Source organism: Lepidochelys olivacea (assembly GCF_965140295.1).
Source record: "Lepidochelys olivacea isolate rLepOli2 genome assembly, chromosome: 3".
Taxonomy (NCBI): domain Eukaryota; kingdom Metazoa; phylum Chordata; order Testudines; family Cheloniidae; genus Lepidochelys; species Lepidochelys olivacea.
Window position 1 is genome coordinate 99,583,942 of NC_140413.1, and position 18,389 is coordinate 99,602,330.

General features: G+C 38.3%; 1 protein-coding gene across 1 annotated transcript in view; it reads left to right on the top strand.

Moving 5' to 3' along the window:
- The window catches only part of LAMA2 (laminin subunit alpha 2), a 458,477-nt gene that overhangs the window by 422,127 nt on the left and 17,961 nt on the right, over nucleotides 1-18,389 (top strand). The window contains exons 50-56 of the mRNA XM_084624485.1: nucleotides 689-833; nucleotides 1,989-2,127; nucleotides 6,387-6,507; nucleotides 8,155-8,331; nucleotides 10,202-10,350; nucleotides 13,851-14,027; nucleotides 14,669-14,888. Of these exons, the coding sequence (XP_084480611.1) occupies nucleotides 689-833; nucleotides 1,989-2,127; nucleotides 6,387-6,507; nucleotides 8,155-8,331; nucleotides 10,202-10,350; nucleotides 13,851-14,027; nucleotides 14,669-14,888 (1,128 nt within the window). The remainder of the gene's footprint in view (nucleotides 1-688; nucleotides 834-1,988; nucleotides 2,128-6,386; nucleotides 6,508-8,154; nucleotides 8,332-10,201; nucleotides 10,351-13,850; nucleotides 14,028-14,668; nucleotides 14,889-18,389) is intronic.

Genomic DNA, 18,389 nt, shown 5'->3' on the forward strand with positions numbered 1-18,389 from the left:
TGAGTAGGAGGGTGTGTGAGCGAGCCATACAATGGAAACACAGGTAGTCCATGAAATCATTTCTCTTAAAATGTGGGCTCACACTAGGTTTGGTAGGAGCACCATGAGAGAAACAAGTACTAAAATTAAAACTTCTCTGATGGTTAAATGCCCCTGCATTAGTAGTTCCCCATTTCTCAAGTCCTACCTTCTCCATTAGCCCGGTCTCTGGCTCCCTCGTGAGCTAGAAATTCCCCCCCCCCCCCACCCCTGCATCCTACCAGCCTTTGTTTGTCCTGGATATTGTAGTTTATTGTACCACAGCTCCAGTCAGCCACCAGTGCTACAACTTCAGGGTATTTAAATATCAGCACCAGTGGTTGATAGGAATTATAGCAAACTGAACTACCCAATTCCATTTGGGGTATATCACTGACTAGAGGGAAATTGCAGGACAGCCCACCAATTTAGCCGGTGACCTGCATAAGAAGGTAGGAAGTAAAGAAAACAACTCTTTGACAGTACATTTCAGTGTACTTGAAGTTAGGGACAATAAATATCTGAGGAGTTTAACAACTTAAATAGAAACCCTGTACATTGTCACTCAGAAAATAAACAATTGTTTCATGTTAAATATTGCTTATCACAGAGAACAGGAACCAGTCTTCCAGTGTGTCTAAACAATGTGTCTAATCTGTCTCATTAACAGAAAGATTTCATGAGCGTAGAGCTCAGTGATGGGCATATAAAAGTCAGCTACGATCTAGGTTCAGGTACAACTTCTGCTGTTGGCAACCAAAACCATAACGATGGGAAATGGAAATCGTTCACCCTCTCAAGAATCCAAAAACAAGGTGAGTTCCTACAGTGATAACATCAGAAGTGCTCTAATTACCCTATCCAGCACAGCTAACCATCTAATCACGGGGAAGATGATGTACAATATTGCTGGATTAGAAAATTCTATAAGAAAGTGATTTAGCAACTTCTTTTGCTTAGGTTGCAGGTGGCTTAGGTTAGAAATGACTGATTGCAGTGTCAACCAGGTCTTTTATGATTTTCTTTTGAAACCGGTAGCTTAATTTTCAGGCATAATTCTGCCTAACAGCTGGCTAAATTACATTCTAAAATGCATTTGAGTGAAAAATGATTTCTTCATGCAGTTCCCTGATATTGTTTAAAGTTCATAAAACAAACCTATCCGGTTTCTGTTAGAGTAGAAATTGGTTTTAGGCTTTACAATGCTTTTCATACTCTGGGTATCCCACCATGCTTTAAAAAGTAATGAGTTAAATACTGGTAGTGCAATAATTATGTAAATAAACACAGCAGCTATTATAAGTAACGTCTTGCACAGTGTCATGGACATTGGAACCCAGATTGCAGAAACTAAGTATGTTTTCAAATAGTGCCATAGCTTTAGCTTTTGTACAAGTAGAGGCTAAATAATCTAAGCAGGAACTACAGGGGTGAGAGGGGAGTTTAGTCTCAATATCCATTCTGTGTTCCACCTTGGTTGAGAATCCTGACAATTGTGTGTGGGATGAGGTTTGTTTTGTGAGGTAAGTATATGACCAATAGGACTTGAACTGAAACGTTTACGGCACTGAGCAGCTATCATATGGTAAAAGCTTTTCCTTACTTCTGTTCTGCATTGGATTCAAACCAACAAAGCAGAGGTGAAATGATCTCCCCATTCTTGATCTTGTCCTGAACTCTTCACTGAATAAAGTACTGACACTGAAGACAAACCAGTTAGAACTGGGGATAGAACATATTTAAAAATAAAGCATACAAGATTACTATGGCATTTTTCAGGTTGTTATGGCAACAGAGAAAAATATGTTTTTTTTCTTCCACCCAGCTAATTTATGATTTGGAAATCCAGTATCTGACTTGCAAGTTACTACCCCACTTCCTACATTCCAAAAAAATTATTTTTCTTCTGTTTTTTTCCACTGGGTAATATAGAGTTCATGTCTGATTTCCAACTTCTTAATCTTTTCCAGCCAATGTGTCAATTGTAGACATAGACACTAATCAGGAAGAGATCATCGCAACATCTTCTACAGGAAGCCATTTTGGTCTCAACTTGAAAGCTGATGAGAAAATATATTTTGGTGGATTGCCAACTCTCAGAAACCTGAGGTAATTGGACTTAAAACAATATCTTTGCCTATCGGGAGGGCAGATAATGTAAGTTTATTATATGTACCTATTTCTCCTCAAGTTTACTTGCCAGGAGAATGGTGAATTCCATTCCCAATGCAGGACCAAAGGTCCTTGGCATTGATCCTCTTGAGTGTTATTTCCTCTGTAAGTGCCCTCTCACACCTTAAGATGGCTCGAATTGTTCACTGCTCCATTTGAAATACACTGTGAGCTTTGACTATACTACAGTAAAGGCTCCTGATGCTGTGTATGGAACCATAATGATGTAACTGGGCTTCTCTTTCTCCGTACATTTCTTTGCTTCCTATAACAATGGATTTGCAGTTCCAAACCTGTAGCTCAGAGAAGGGCCCAAGTCCTGCAATGACTTAAGTACATGTTTAATTTTACAAACATCAGTAGTCTCACTGAAGTCAGAAACTACTCATTGACTTAACATGAAATGATTGCGTAAGTCTTTGCAGGATCGTTGCCTACTATACTTTCAATATGTGTTACATAAAATGTATGGCATGTTGTACTTATTTTAAAATCGATTTGAAGACAAGGGTTCCATTCTTGAACTCTTCAGTAAGATAAAATTCCTTGTGCTCAATAATTTATATTGAATAGATTTAAAATATCATGCAGTATACTTTAAATGCAATGAAATGTGGTTAATTTCATTTTATTTTATTTTTCTGAGAGTCCAATCCTCAACTGCTTACTTGGGCAAAACTTCTCCACAGTACATTTCATTATGTATAAAATATATTGCATGTTTTTTCCCTGTGCTTAAGTATTTAAGAAATGGGATATGAGATGCTGGAATTTAACAAGGGGCTTTTAAATAATCTGAAAAATATTGTTGGGATTCAGTGAATGCTCAGCTATTTCTGCAACACAAAAAAATCTGACTACAACAAGGAGATGAACTATAACAAAAACAAGCCTATTAATCTGGATCAACTTCATTTACATTTCATAATGACAGTCAAAAAGTCACCTTGTGCACCAGGAAGCCTAGCTATACTTTAGGAGGCTGTTTCACAACCAAGGGGAGAACAGGGATATTGTTAATTTATTACGTTTAATTTACGGTACCTCTGATATCAGTTTACCTTGTAATAAAAAAACCAAGCTGTTTCCCTCATGATGTCTCACATTGCATTATGTAATTGTGAAGTCACACGGATGTGTGCCAAATTATACGAAGAAATTACTCCTAGGCATATCCTTTCTGGTTACTTAGGAAACCAAGAACACCCTAGCTATTTGAAACTGTGGGAACCATTGTGCCTGCAGCTGTGATTCATCCGTTGTGACCTGGTGCAAGATGCATGTTTCAATAAATTACTATCAAAGATAAAGATCATCTGAGCTGCTGCAAGCAGCAGACATCGAGATACCTGTGACTTTGTAAACGCCAGGCTGTATCAGTCCCAGACCCATCTCCTGCCAGTTCTTTCATGATTTTATTTTACTGAGGACTAATTGTGATAACAAATAATAAAACAATTTACTGATCAATATGACATTTTATGGGAGAATGTGTGGAGGGGAATAACACTGTTAACTGTGCTAGCCTATTAAGGCCTGGTGTATATTTATTTAAATTAAAAGAATCTCACCAACTAGCATCTGTTTTCACTGGGAGATCTAGATCAATTTCAATATGAAATGTTCTGAAGCTAGATCATTTTCTACAATGAATGTAATTAAAAATAAAATTGTTTTTTCCTCTCTTTTATCCTAGTATGAAAGCAAGGTAAAAATAATTAAATATCTGCATGACTTGCATGCATTGAATAAGCGCAGCTTGGTTTAGGTGGCAGTGCAGAAGCAGCCTGTGGGTAGCATTTACACCTGCCGTTCCCCTGGGGCTGTTAATTGAGCAAGTTGCTCCTGCTGCAACAGGCAAAGCTGCTCCTATGTGCTTAACACTCTCTTGTTGCAAGCTGTGCACACATATAAGCAAATACCTTTCTCGCCTCTTCACATAGCTGCTTGTGTCTGCTGTAGATTGTTTTGTTGTTGTTTTTTTAATTGGCTCAAGATCCGAGTTAAAGAAAGCTAGGTACAGGAGATTTCTGCTCAGCATGGGGCAGTTTAGTGGTTCAACAAGTTCAGGGCCCGGAAGTGCTATTCTCCAAGGCAATGATTTAATTCCAAAAAATGGCAGGAAGGTTAGCAGCAGATCTGTGTGAAACTTGCCAGTTTGGGCCGATGGGGGGTTGTGACACCTTTTGTGCACATGGGTTTCACTTTGGGTTGGTTTGTGTTCTGGAATTTTGCTTTGACTTTTCAAGTGTAAATTCAATTTTGCTCAGACCTCCATGTTAATATCTGGTTTTGAGTCAGAAACATGCAATCCCCAAATTAACAAACCCCAATGATTAGAACAAAGCCATACATGTCTCCCTTGAAGCCCCCTTACTTCAGAGAAACCCTACTTAGGTTCACCTGAAATTCAGCCCAGGTTTTCAGAAACTATTGTGAATCTCAGAAAATCTCTGAATGAACTTTGACCTTGTTTTACTAAAGCCCCAGCATGAAAGCAGAGGTAAAATTTCATACAGAGTTAAAGTTCCCATAACTCTAGTTAAGAGTTGGAGGTTGGAAATAGCAAATTTCTGAAATTGGAGATGTCAGTGAAAAAGGGTAGGAATGTGGAATTGCTGTTTGGATGGGATGTAGAGATGGGATGTAAAGAATCAGAAATGAAAGACTGACTATAACTGAATGACTGTGAATGAAGCAGAGTTTGGATTATTTTAGTAAACCAGAGGGTTAGTCTAATTTACGTAAAGGATGCAAAATTGTCAGAATCTGTGCTTTGCTTTCTGAGATGGCTATCATGCAAAGAATGGCTTTCAGTTCCAAAATATGTATTTGAAATGAACTGTTTATATCAAGTTATTTTGTAATTAATGGTGTTGAAAATCATACTAAATAGATTTTTCCAGGATTCTGAATTTAATGCCCTGGTTTTCAGTTTTAATTCCCCAGTTTTCATTCCTTGTTATTTTCTAAAAACATTTTTCTTTTGTTTGGTCGGTCTGGTTGTCCCCATGTCCCATTAAGATGTTTGTTGTCATCTCCAAAGACTGTAATAACATGAATTATTAGTTAATTCACTCCAGGTGAATTAACTACAGTATCAGTGAATTAGCTACAGTCACTGCTCCTCCTTTTGGATTTAGTCTCCATGGCTTGAATAGCGGGGGGTTCCTGGAGTTCATGGGGTTCGAACTGGGGATCATCGAGCAGTTCGTTCTTGCTAATTGGTGGCGAATGACTATAATAAAGGGCCAACTTGGCCACGAGTCCTGGGGCTTGATTTAGTGCCCTTAGAACTGAGGTCTCTGAATTACTTCCACACTAGCAAGCTAGTTATGGTGGAATGCTCAGCGGTTTTGTCGTTTCTCCTGGCATTGAAAGACTATGCAAACCATAGCGCAGGAGTTTTGCAATTACAGTAGGATGCCCTTCATGATGTGGCTGTATAGTGAGGATCCAGATCAAAAACCAAGTGTTTTGTGCAGGGAGAGTTAACTGACTGGGAAAGGCTGAAATAATACTATGGCATTTATAGAATGGTATTTGGGAAAAATGAGGGATATGTAAGGAATGAATCTTAGTCCATTAGAGCAAAACAAGAAAGCTATTTTAGTCGGAAAAATCCAAGACTAGGAATGAATTATTCTTGCAGTTTTTAGCAAATATTTCATCCTAAACTTCTTCAAGTTACAAAAGTCCCTCTTCCATCAAGATCTAGTGTTTACATGAAAGAAACATTTGTCTTCCAGTCAAGGTCTTTCCTTGTTGTTATGATTTCCAGCCTGCATCATTTGGTTTTGCCTGGAGGACAGCTACCTACTATTTTGTAGTTTACCTCATTTAAATGTCAAAGGTGACAGCACTCCTTTAAAGGAAAAAAAGAGTAGAGCCAAAGACCATTCTTGTTGGGGGATGAGAAGAACATCCTTTAACACCTCTGATAGATGATGGTAGCCAGACTGTACTGTGTGCTGGTGAGCGATGGAAAGCAGGATGTACTTTGTGTATGCGCACACAATGCTCGCCCATTCAGACGTGTACCTGTGCTTAAAAAAAAATACAGTAGAGTATCTTTGTGCATATGAATGCACGAGTGTGTGGATCTGATTGATAAAGTCTCTATAGTGGGCATAGAAAACATGTTGCATGTTAACTCACATGACGAGCGCTATGGTTTTAATTTTATTTTTTTACAGGCCTGAAGTGAACTTAAAGAAATATGCAGGCTGCCTCAAAGATATTGAAATTTCACGAACACCATATAATATACTGAGCAGCCCTGATTTTGTTGGCGTAACCAAAGGATGCACACTGGAGGTTGGTTAGTCTGTCTCATATTTACTTTGGGTAAAAGGATGAAAAAAGATTTTCTTTGCTAACACAAGATATCAATCACATACTGCATGCATAGGGTGGGATTTTCAAAACCTACCTTTGCTCCAACCTACTGCAGACAATGGGAGCTTTACTACTGATTTTAACAAGAATAGAGTTAGGCCAACTTTGTATTAGTTACTGTTTATAGCATCTTTCATTATAAAGGATCCTAAAGCACTTTACAAAATACAGTACCTACCATAGATTGAGGATCATTGAAATGCAGCTACCTCTAGGCTACACAGTGACAACCCATTAAGGCACAGTCCCATGCAAAGGGCTCTCACACAGTAAGCTGCGTAAAAATAATTGTTTCTGTCTCAGAAAAAAGAAGGGTTGAGTAACCGTACCAGGATTTAAGAATATACCAGTGCTACACAGCACTTCTGAAGCACTTTCTATTTGAAAAGGAGTACTTGTGGCACCTTAGAGACTAACCAATTAATCTGAGAATAAGCTTTCGTGAGCTACAGCTCACTTCATCGGATGCTGTAGCTCACGAAAGCTCATGCTCAAATAAATTGGTTAGTCTCTAAGGTGCCACAAGTACTCCTTTTCTTTTTGCAAATACAGACTAACACGGCTGTTACTCTGAAACTTTCCATTTGAGCGTCTCAAAGTCCTTTACAAACATTAATTAATTTACAATTGTAACAGTACTGTAAAATAAGCCTTGTTATCCCCTTAAAATCAAACAGAATTACACAAACTCTTTTGAATCTCACAAATTTTGGGGTTTGTTGTACATTTTACAATAAAAGGATGATACTAAATATGAGGCTTGAAATAACACTCAGCTAGTTAAATGCCCTGGAATGTCAAAGAAAAATATTGCAGATATCTGTCTGCCTCCTCATCTGGCACAATCTACTATGTCTCTGTCTGAGGGCAACTCCACTCAACTTACCATTTTGTCAGTAATTTTAGAAAAAGTGACTGTTTCTATGAAATATTCTCTACACCTAGTTGGAATGATGCACAAATGGGCAGCAGTTACAGAAAACCTGATATAAAATGCATTGATTTATTATTTGTTGATATACTGCATGTCTTTAAATTGTGCTACTATCTGCCAGTGTGCAAAGCAGTTGGGCCATGGGCAATACGTGCTTCATTTATGAGTGTATCTCATCAGTGAAGCAGTAGTGCTTAGCAGATGGTGAAGCAATGATGAATGATTAATAGAAAGTGTATTCTGGTCAAATTTTACAAATAATAGAATCCAATGCATGTTCATATTGGTTATTGTTCTTTACTGGCTTGATTTAAAAGTGAAAGAAAAACAGGAAAAGGAAAAACAGTCAGATAAAATAACAATAAGCGGTCACTTTTAAATCAACTGGATATTCTGAAATAAGGCTGCAATTATGTAAACCATTCATTCCCTCTGAAATTTAGTATTCCAGAAATGTTCTAATAATGATTGATGGTACAGACTGATTAATGCTTGTGCAACACTTCGAAAATGTAAATGGCTAAGTATTATAGTCTATCTCAATGCTATGCATTAGTAAATATAACTTTATGGGGGGGTTCATACTTTGTTTTGTGTCATACCAATTCACCTTCTCTCTCGCCTTTCCACAGAACCTTTACACAGTTAGCTTCCCCAAACCAGGTTTTGTGGAACTGCAGCCAGTCTCATTTGGCATGGGTACAGAAATCAACCTGTCCTTCAGCACCAAGAATGAGTCAGGGGTCATCTTATTTGGCACAGGTGGGACACCTGTACCCCCGAGGAGAAAACGCAGACAGACCGGGCAGGTAAAGAACACTACAGTAGAAGATATGGAAAACTCATAACTTCTGCTGAGCTTTTTTCACACAGCTTGTTGTACCCAGCCACTGCATTGCCATGATAGATTTATGATGAAGTAGAAGTTCAGTGCTGCTGAATGAGGTTTTTCTTTCCAAAGCTTTTGTTTGTTTGGTGGAGAAATAAAATGGGGGTTCACAATTTACTTTTGCATTGAACATTGGCTTTATTGAGGATTTGGGGGGGGGGTTTAAATCCTCAGAATTCTGTCAATTCATGTTTTCATTTCTTGGATTGGGTAACACAAAGCACTAATATTGCACAGGGTTGTTTTTCTTTGGTATAATGATTTGACAGTATTTACAGATCAGTTCTGGATTTCTCTAAGTGACTGCTACAACAGAGCCTACTTTTTAGCCTAAATACCAGATTTATTTTTGTGTCCTACATTTGCTTCCATTTTTTTTTATCAGACCTGAGTAACCGAGAATATTGTTCTTTGGTTCTCCTCAGGACTACTCAGACAATGTTTATATGCTGGATTTAATTAAATAATTACTGCAGTTTCTACAGTAATTTTCCAAAAACCCCAGCTTCCTGTGGGTCCCATTCTGCTTTCCTTGTGAACCCACACCTCCCATTGACCTAAATGCCTCGTGAATGTTACTAGTGTTTGGGGATTTTGTAGAATACTGGGGTTTGTTTGTTTTTAATACAAGGGCACAGCTTAAATGACACTCCAATCTCCCCTTCCTCCCCAAAATAAAGGCTAGTTTAACAACCTTCGAGACCTTGAATTAACACCAGCAAAGCACAGTTTCTACACTACCCTAGTGACTAATTCCAAAAACTACAGGCGTTGTTTGAGATTATTGAAATAGTAAAACAAAATGCTGTGCTATTTTCCTTGTACAGTACATTTGGTAGTTGATTTTCCACTGCTCTCCCCCACACCTATAAGGTTGTATTGGAACAGAACACTTGGTGGCTTGAAAGAACATACTCCAGAGCCAACACATTTAAATGGCTGATCCATAAAGAAACATACATGATATTAATTGTAGGGTGGGAGCTACTTCCACAACTTCAGGACATAGACATGAACATAACATTGGTTGCTGGAGTGACTATGGGATGGATCCTGGAAATCCGTCACAACGTGATACTGGTCACTGGAGTAACTATGGCCATCATTCTGCAAGCCCTCCATACACAGAACTCCCATTGAGATCCATGGTAATTCTGTGCATGGAAGGTTTAAGATCAGGCTTTGTAATAGCAAAAACCAGGGATGCTTTGGAGCTGAGATTCTCTTTTCTTCTGCCTACATGCATGTAAAAAGGGTAAAATATTTTTAATGGCACTTTATACCTTGTTGCAAAATGTCATGAAAGATGTTGCTTATGTATCTTAGTCCATCTGAATATAACAGCAAAACTGAAATGGCTATATCTTAACTCCCTCCAGGAGTGTAACAACCATTCTAGCTCTCAGCATCAGATGCCAGGATTTGAGTATATTCCTGGTTAAATTAGCTCTCTTTTATACCACTGTAAATGTAAAGTAACACCTTTGGCTTCAAAAAAGATACTCCTGATTCAGTCTAGTGTATGATGGCAAAATTTGATCCACTATTCTCAGTGGCTGGAATTCTAAGTGCAGCCTCAGCCAGTTACTATGTTTTTATGCCTTAAGTAGGATAGTGGCACAGTTCTTGAGGAGCCTGTAATGAGATTACTTCCTACCACCAGCAACAGTAGGTGAAGCAAAAGAGAAGGGATGTGCTTTACTAAGGGAGAGCTTGGGCAAATGCAAAACTAAGAGAAGCAGTTCCCTTCTGAACGTGGCTTAGCTTTTAATAACTGTCCCACATTACAGGCCTATTATGCAGTGTTCCTGAACAAAGGTCGATTAGAAGTGCATATCGCCCCTGGAATACGAGATCCACGCAGGATCATCATCAAGCCTGAATCCGGCGATTTTCATGATGGTAGAGCACACTCCATCCGGATAGAAAGAATCAAAGGGTAACAAACCAGGACTTCAGGGTGCTATACAACTCACAGTACAATTAATTCAATCACCATAATAAACCAGATGACTGAAATCACTATTCCTTTTTATGAAAGGAGGAGAGTATAATATGTGCATTGTTTTCCTTACCCTCCCCAAAAAAGGCAGTTTCTGACTGCTAATTTTATTACTGTATAGGCTAAGGCTACATTCTTTAGTGAGGTTATCAGGCAGCTCCTCTTAAGATTTTCATTAATCAAAATTGCTATATTTAACCTTTTGGTACTTGGCAAATATACTTTATTAATCTAATTTGTGTGGATGAAGAATAAATCTTCAGAACAGTAAGTCATCTTTGCAAGAGTTGCGGAGAAAGACAGCTTTCAAAACAGCAGCAGTGGCAGATAACCTTTCCCAAATACCACATGCTAATTTTTATATATATGGTTACAGCGGTGTCAATTGAGTGAGTTAAGAAAATGAAGATACGTAGTAGTCGGATTAACACTAATGTTTCTTTATCACAATGAAGCCATTGCAGATATTTCAGCTATATTCACCCCTTCACTAGCTCAACCTCCCTTACCACTTTTTCAGACACATGCAACCAAAAGGCTATTAAGGAGATGCACATTACCATTTATTAAGGATGCCTGCATTAGAGACAATAAACATATTGTCATCTTGATGTGTAGGGATTTATGCAGTTACTATTATTTGTATTCTGTTACTGCCCAAAGTCTTCAGTCAGGATCTAGGCCCAATTGTGGAACGTACTGTACAAATATTCAGTGGGCTTGTGCACACTAGGAGAAAAGATGTTTTTATAAAACATTGTAAGTAACATGTGATAGTTAGCATTTTATAAACTCCAATGTATCCAGGGCAGATTGTAATTGAACACATTAACTGATGGGGTGAACCACAGGTGCCTCACTATGATTCACCTTGACCAGCTAATGTGTGAAAACTACAGTTAAAACTATTATGGTCATCTAATCTAAACTCCACTTATGACTTTGTCTTTTTCCCAACTGCCTAGAAGAACTTCCTCTTCCATCTAGTCACCAGGTGCTTTTTCTCCCCTCTACCTTAAAAATCATTTCTCTTGGCTTTGCCTTCTTTCACTATAATCTCTGCTCAGGAGAAATTCACTGCCTCTTTCACCTGTTTGTTGTAAATAATGCCCTACTGCAATTTTGTTCCCCAACCCCAGCATTTCCTGTCATTTGTTTTTTGTTAGATTGTAAATTCGTAGGGACAGAGATTTTTTCTTATATTAAAAAAAAAGAACCCATCATGCTCTCTTGAAAGACTAATGTTATGTGATGATGATAATACAAATTTTTAAACATAAGGTAAACTCTTTTAACTTGAATCACCAAATAAAACTGCTTATAACAAAGGTAATAATCTCTTATAATAAATCAAAACATAACTGCTCTACAACGCCATCCAGTGATGAGAGATGCATATTAGAATCAAGCCTTCAAAATTTTCTCAGTAGCTCTGTTACAAAACAAATTAAATGAAGACTGTGCACTTCATGTAACACAGGCTGGATTGGAAATGAAAAGATATAAATGATTAAACCTAACCCCTTTATCTGCTTGTCATCAACTCGGGCTTAAATATGGGGAGCATCATTTGAAAACTCTTCAAGTAGCTAATTGTCCATATAATTATAAACGAATTGCTTCCCATTCCAGGATAATTGTAGGATAGTGTTCAGGACCAATGCACTGTCTGGTAGTATTCTGTTGCAAAATGTGTAAATGTTTTCTATGGTAATCTGAAGATGAGATAAAGTATTGTACTTGGCTGAAGGTATCAATAAGCAACAATGTACAGTATAAGCAATTCCTGCAATAGAATGGAATCTAAGAAAGGCATAGTGTACAACTTATGTCTTTTGATCAAAATGATGCTACCTGTAACTATGAAGAGATTGGATGTTTTGCACTTAGTAAACCTAATTTTTAATTTTTGTGCATACATTTGAGTGCCTGTTTCTGCATATGAGCATCCAAATAACATGTACTTGGGTGTCTTAACTTTGAAAATTGGCCTCCCCTGGATAAAGTTTTTTTAATTCATTTATATTCTATAATTTACAAGATTTGTATTATTTGGGTGCGGGGGGGAGTGAGGAGGGAATATTGAATTTTCTTTGTTATATGAATCTATAGTTGAGAAAATGAGGTTATTTGCCAGAAACCGACTCTTTCAGAGTGTTCTGTTGGTGCTCACTTCTTCTGAACAAATTAGACTGATTATTTAGGCACCTAAACATGGATTTAGATGTCTAACTCTAGGCACCGATGTATAAATATTTAGGCCCTAATATTTAACTTCTTGTGATCCTGAAATAGAGAATTGACTCAACATCTCTAAAATAACAGCACACTTGATAACCTGCACCAGAGTCCTCTCTCTTTTTTGTTACTCTCCCATGGCTAATGTCTATTAAATCCAGTATAGCAATGTAAAGAAATTATGTCAAATAGCATTCCACTTGCACCTTCAAACACAGTGAAGTTCTGATCCACCTTTTGGCACTGAGTTCACATGGAGTTAGACTTGCTAAGTTGCTACAGCCTTTGTCCATTTCATCACTCATCTGCAGATTGTCCCAAAGATAGCAGCAGATAGATTGCTCACCCTGTTATTGTTATGCCTTATTATGTTATGTTTGTTACCCATCAAAATAACTCACAGTCTCTCTACATCTACATTCTCTGTATTAGTACCTGTTTCCTTCTTTTCAGCATACAGGTTCCTAACAAGCTAGATTTCTCTACCCCCCTAGCCTTGTTATAAACGTGGTAAAAATCTTTCAATAATTTTACACTGACATACATGGGTGTATGCCTCTATCTCACTGCTCTGTAGCATTGTCTTTGTGTGACCTCTTCTCTTACATTTGGACCATGTGTTTGCATAATTACAGTGAACAATCCACATGGCTTTCTCCCTTACCCCCTTCCCGCAAAACAGACTAACCATATATTTTTAAAATGTACAGTATATATCCACTGTTGATTCCTGCAATCAGAGCACTCCAGAGAATTGTTTGTCCTCTAGCAAGAAGATAATAACTAGTACAAACCAGAAAATAAAGAGCCAAACAAAATGTGACCCCATGCTGTTATATCCCACTGAGCCCTATTTGATTATACATAATGTCACATACAGCAGGCTTGACTCTTACCATGTCAGTGCTGTCATGCTTCGGACTACTATTTTCAGTTCAACCAGAAGCTACTGTTACTGCAACTCCACTGTCTGGTGTTGCCATGCCCTGATGGAGAATTAATGAAGGAAGCATAGTAGTGGCTGTGAACCTGTTAGTAGCTAATATTTGCTTAATGTGGTGTTGCTAATCATGCAATTTGGCTTCACCCAGTGTGGTAGCCGGTGCAGCAGTAAATGGTGCCTGCAAAATGGTGATTTTAATGCAAGCAATAGCCATAGTAGATCCTTTTTTATTCATTTGTTTTTAATCTTTTCCTAGGATGTTTACTGTTCAAGTCGATGAAGACAGAAGCCAGACACAGAGGCTACCTACTGATCAGTCTATAACTGTTAAAAAGCTCTTTGTGGGAGGGACTCCGCCTCACTTTCAGGCTGCACCTGTCAGGAACATACCCCCTTTTGAGGGTTGCATATGGAACCTTGTCATCAATGCCATGTAAGTAGGTCTTACTAGTGCTCACAAGTGTTTTGGTTACTGAAGTGATAAGCACCTCATCTGCCAAGAGAAAAGTTGCTGTCAAAAGCTAAACTTACTCAAAAGGGTACCTAAAAACTGCTTTATAAGCCATTGTTCTTTTTGGTATATCAATATGCAGTATGCACTTGACAGGACATAGGTCTGATTTATTGAGGTCAGTCTCCTTCTGGGTGCAAGAACTAGTGCCTGCCCACAAAACATACCAGAGTGTTCTACGGCCACATTCCAGACCACAGCAGCTTACCTGAGTAATGTGTTGGTGTTATAGACCAGTGTAATGGAACTCTGTGCCATTGTTTTTAAATAAGACTGAGATCCTGGGCTGTCAGATTATGGAAATTAGTATGCTAGTGTGGAGCTTTAACCATAGGAAAAGTTCTGCTCCACTAGGTTAATGATCTGGAGGGAACAGGTGGACAGAAAAAAGGGAATGGTGAATGAAATGGAACTTCTGTAAAACAAATCACATTGATAACACTTTAAAGCAACAGACTCAGTGCTTGGTCAAGTGTGAACACAGAGCAGTACCATAGCTTCTTCCGTGACACAGAGAGGCAGAGGAATTGATGAGACCTATTGATTTCATTGTATCTCCATAGCCCCATGGACTTCGCTCAGCCTGTGTCCTTCAAAAATGCAGATATAGGCCAGTGTCCCACTCTAGAACCCGAGGCCAGACTTCCTGAAGATGAAGATGAAGCTACCCCTGCTTCTGTCTTGATCCAGCTTGAACCTGATACTAAAGAGGAGAAAGAGAGCACAACTACCACCCCCAAGTTTTTTTCCTCTCCTCCTCCACCACCTTCACCTCCTGCACGTGTAAGTTATATTGCGTCTATGAAGAACAGTTTTAGAAGAGAAGTCTCTTTTATGTGGGAAGAGGAGAGGAATCAATAATGGTGCCTTAAAATTATGATGATGGGTGTGGTAGATAGCTAGAGGATATTGAGTAGTTGGGGTATCTACACTATTATAGAGTTCTGGATGTTTCATCCAGCATGTAAATGAAGCAGATTATCAACTAAAGCTCAGGACAAGCCTGAATCCTGAATCATATTATTTTTTTCCTCAAAAAAAGCTGACAATAGGATGATCATAGCATCCTGAAAAAAGAATGAAGAGTACTTGTGGCACCTTAGAGACTAACAAATTTATTAGGGCATAAGCTTTCATGGGCTAAAACCTACTTTATCAGATGCATGCAGTGGAAAATGCAGTAGGAAGATAGATAGATATATATATATATATATATATATATATATACACACATACAGGGAACATGAAAAAATGGGTATTGCCATACCAACTCTAATGAGACTCATCAATTAAGGTGGGCTATTGTCAGCAGGAGAAAAAAAAGCTTTTGTAGCGATAATCAAGACCCATTTCAAAAAGTTGACAAGAAGGTGTGAGTAACAGTAGGGGGAAAATTAGCATGGGGAAATAGTTTTTAGTTTGTGTAATGACTCATCCACTCCATGTCTTTATTCAAGATTAATTTAATGGTGTCCAGTTTGCAAATTAATTCCAGTTCTGCAGTTTCTCGTTGGAGTCTGTTTTTGAAGTTTTTTTGTTGAAGGATTGCGACTTTTAGGTCTGTAATTGAGTGTCCAGGGAGGCTGGAGTGTTCTCCGACTGGTTTTTGAATGTTATAATTCTTGACGTCTGATTTGTTTCCATTTATTCTTTTATGTAGAGACTGTCCAGTTAATGCCCCTCTGCCATGTACATTGGCCAAACCGGACAGTCTCTATGCAAAAGAATAAATGGACACAAATCAGACGTCAAGAATTATAACATTCAAAAACCAGTCGGAGAACACTCCAGCCTCCCTGGACACTCAATTACAGACCCTAAAAGTCGCAATCCTTCAACAAAAAAACTTCAAAAACAGACTCCAACGAGAAACTGCAGAACTGGAATTAATTTGCAAACTGGACACCATTAAATTAGGCTTGAATAAAGACTGGGAGTGGATGAGTCATTACACAAACCAAAAACTATTTCCCCATGCTAATTTTCCCCACACTGTTACTCACACCTTCTTGTCAATTGCTTGAAATGGGCCATCCTGAGTATCATTACAAAAGTTTTTTTTCTCCTGCTGATAATAGGCCCACCTTAATTGATGACTCTTGTTGGAGTTGGTATGGCAACACCCATTTTTTCATGTTCTCTATGTGTAGATAGATAGATAGATAGATATCTTCCTAATGTATTTTCCACTTCATGCATCCGATGAAGTAGGTTTTAGCCCATGAAAGCTTATGCCCTAATAAATTTGTTTGTCTCTAAGGTGCCACAAGTACTCCTCGTTCTTTTTGATGATACAGACTAACATGGCTACCACTCTGAAATGTAGCATCCTGAGTCACACTGAGATGATATGATTCCATTACATATCCCCTTTCTCCACCTCTCCCCTCTTTAATCTCCCAAGAACTCCAGAAAGTCACATGGCAATCACAGATTTTGTTTTTGTTGGCTTTTCCTTCATTCCTCCAAAGCGTTGTGTCATTTATGTGCTTCTTTTTTTGTCATGGTCAAGGACAGGACCACACTGAATGATTAAAAGCTCTTTTATAAAAATGAATGCCTTGCTATCATCATATTAGGATGTAATGCTTTGCACACGTGTGTCACGTATGTGTGTGTACGCTCTGTATATATGTGGACTGTGCTTATGGATATTCATGGGTATTCATGTGTATTAACCCTATTGAAGAAATAAAAAGGTGATTTCATTAAAATCAGCATCTATATCAGAAGACTGGAAGGTAACAGTTGTTTTTAAAAAGGTGTGATAGGGAATTACAGACCATTACAGAATCATACTTTGGCTTCCAGTAAATTTGCTGAAATTATAAATTATAAATAAGGGCCAGATTTTTCAAACTAAATTAAAACAAAGCTGATAAAAAGCTGCTGGTTGGTGCCTGCTTTTAAGAACCCAGCCACTTCACTGACGTGCCTAAGTAGAAACTCAGCTCTCTTGAAAAACTAGCCATAGAGAAAGATTAATAAAACAGCTGATTGAACATCATCAGAAATTCATGCCTCTCTGATCTACTAGAGTTCTTGGAATATGTCAGTAAAATAAAGAACAAAGGAAAACTGACTGATCAAATTTACTTTGAGTGTCAAAAATCTTTGGTGATCTCCATCAGAAGAGTATGTTAAAGAAATTAAATAGTCACAGGTTGAGAGTTAAGGGTGGGATTCCTCATGCTTCAGGATTTAAGACAACAACTAACTGATTAGGATTAGAAAGAAGCTTCCCCTATGGGAAATTTATCTCAAGATGGTGTTTCTTGCACCTTCCTCTGGTATCAGCCACTCTCAGTGACGGGATACTGAGCGAGCTGGACCACAGGTCTGATATGATATGACGATTCCTGGGAAATTTTATAACCTTAGCCAAAAGACTGCTGAATCATAGAATCATAACACTGGAAGGGACCTCAAGAGGCCATCTAGTCCAGTCCCCCGCACTCAAGGCAGGACTAAATATTATCTAGACCATCCCTGACAGGTGTTTGTCTGACCTGCTCTTAAAAACCTCCAATGATGGAGAATACACAACCTCCCTAGGCAATTTATTCAAGTTCTTAAGCACCCTAACAGTTAGGAAGTTTTTCCTAATGTCCAACCTAAACCTCCCTTGCTGCAATTTAAGCCCATTGCTTCTTGTCCTATCCTTAGAGGTTAGGAAGAACACTTTTCTCACTCTTCCTTGTAACAACCATTTATGTATTTGAAAACTGTTATCTTGTCCCCCTCACAGTCTTCTCTTCTCCAGACTAATCAAACTCAGTTTTTTCAATCTTCCCTTATAGTCAGGTCAGGTTTTCTAGACCTTTGACCATTTTTGTTGCTCTTCTCTGGACATTCTCCAGTTTGTCCACATCCTTCCTGAAATGTCGCACCCAGAACTGGATACAATATTCCAGCTGAGGCCTAATCAGTGTGGAATAGACTTTCAGGCTTCAAACTCCTGGCAGTGCAAAACTGGGTGTTACTGGAAAGAATTTTAAAAATGTGTATCTCAGTAAAGGAGCTCAGATGATTAAACTGTTAGAGAAAGTTGTTCCTGCTCCAATACAGAAATATTAAAAGTTGGCAAAGCATTTTCCTGGACAAATAGTTCAGGGGCTTGAAATAGTAAATTGGAAAGTATTGTGAAAAAATCCACAGTCTTGGGTTTGTTTTTGTACAAACCCAGAAGTTTGTTGCAACTCTGTAGCTGTGTTGTCTGAGTTGTCTGACCACCCTTATAATTTCCCACAATCATGAAAATTTAAATCAATACAAATAAAAAAA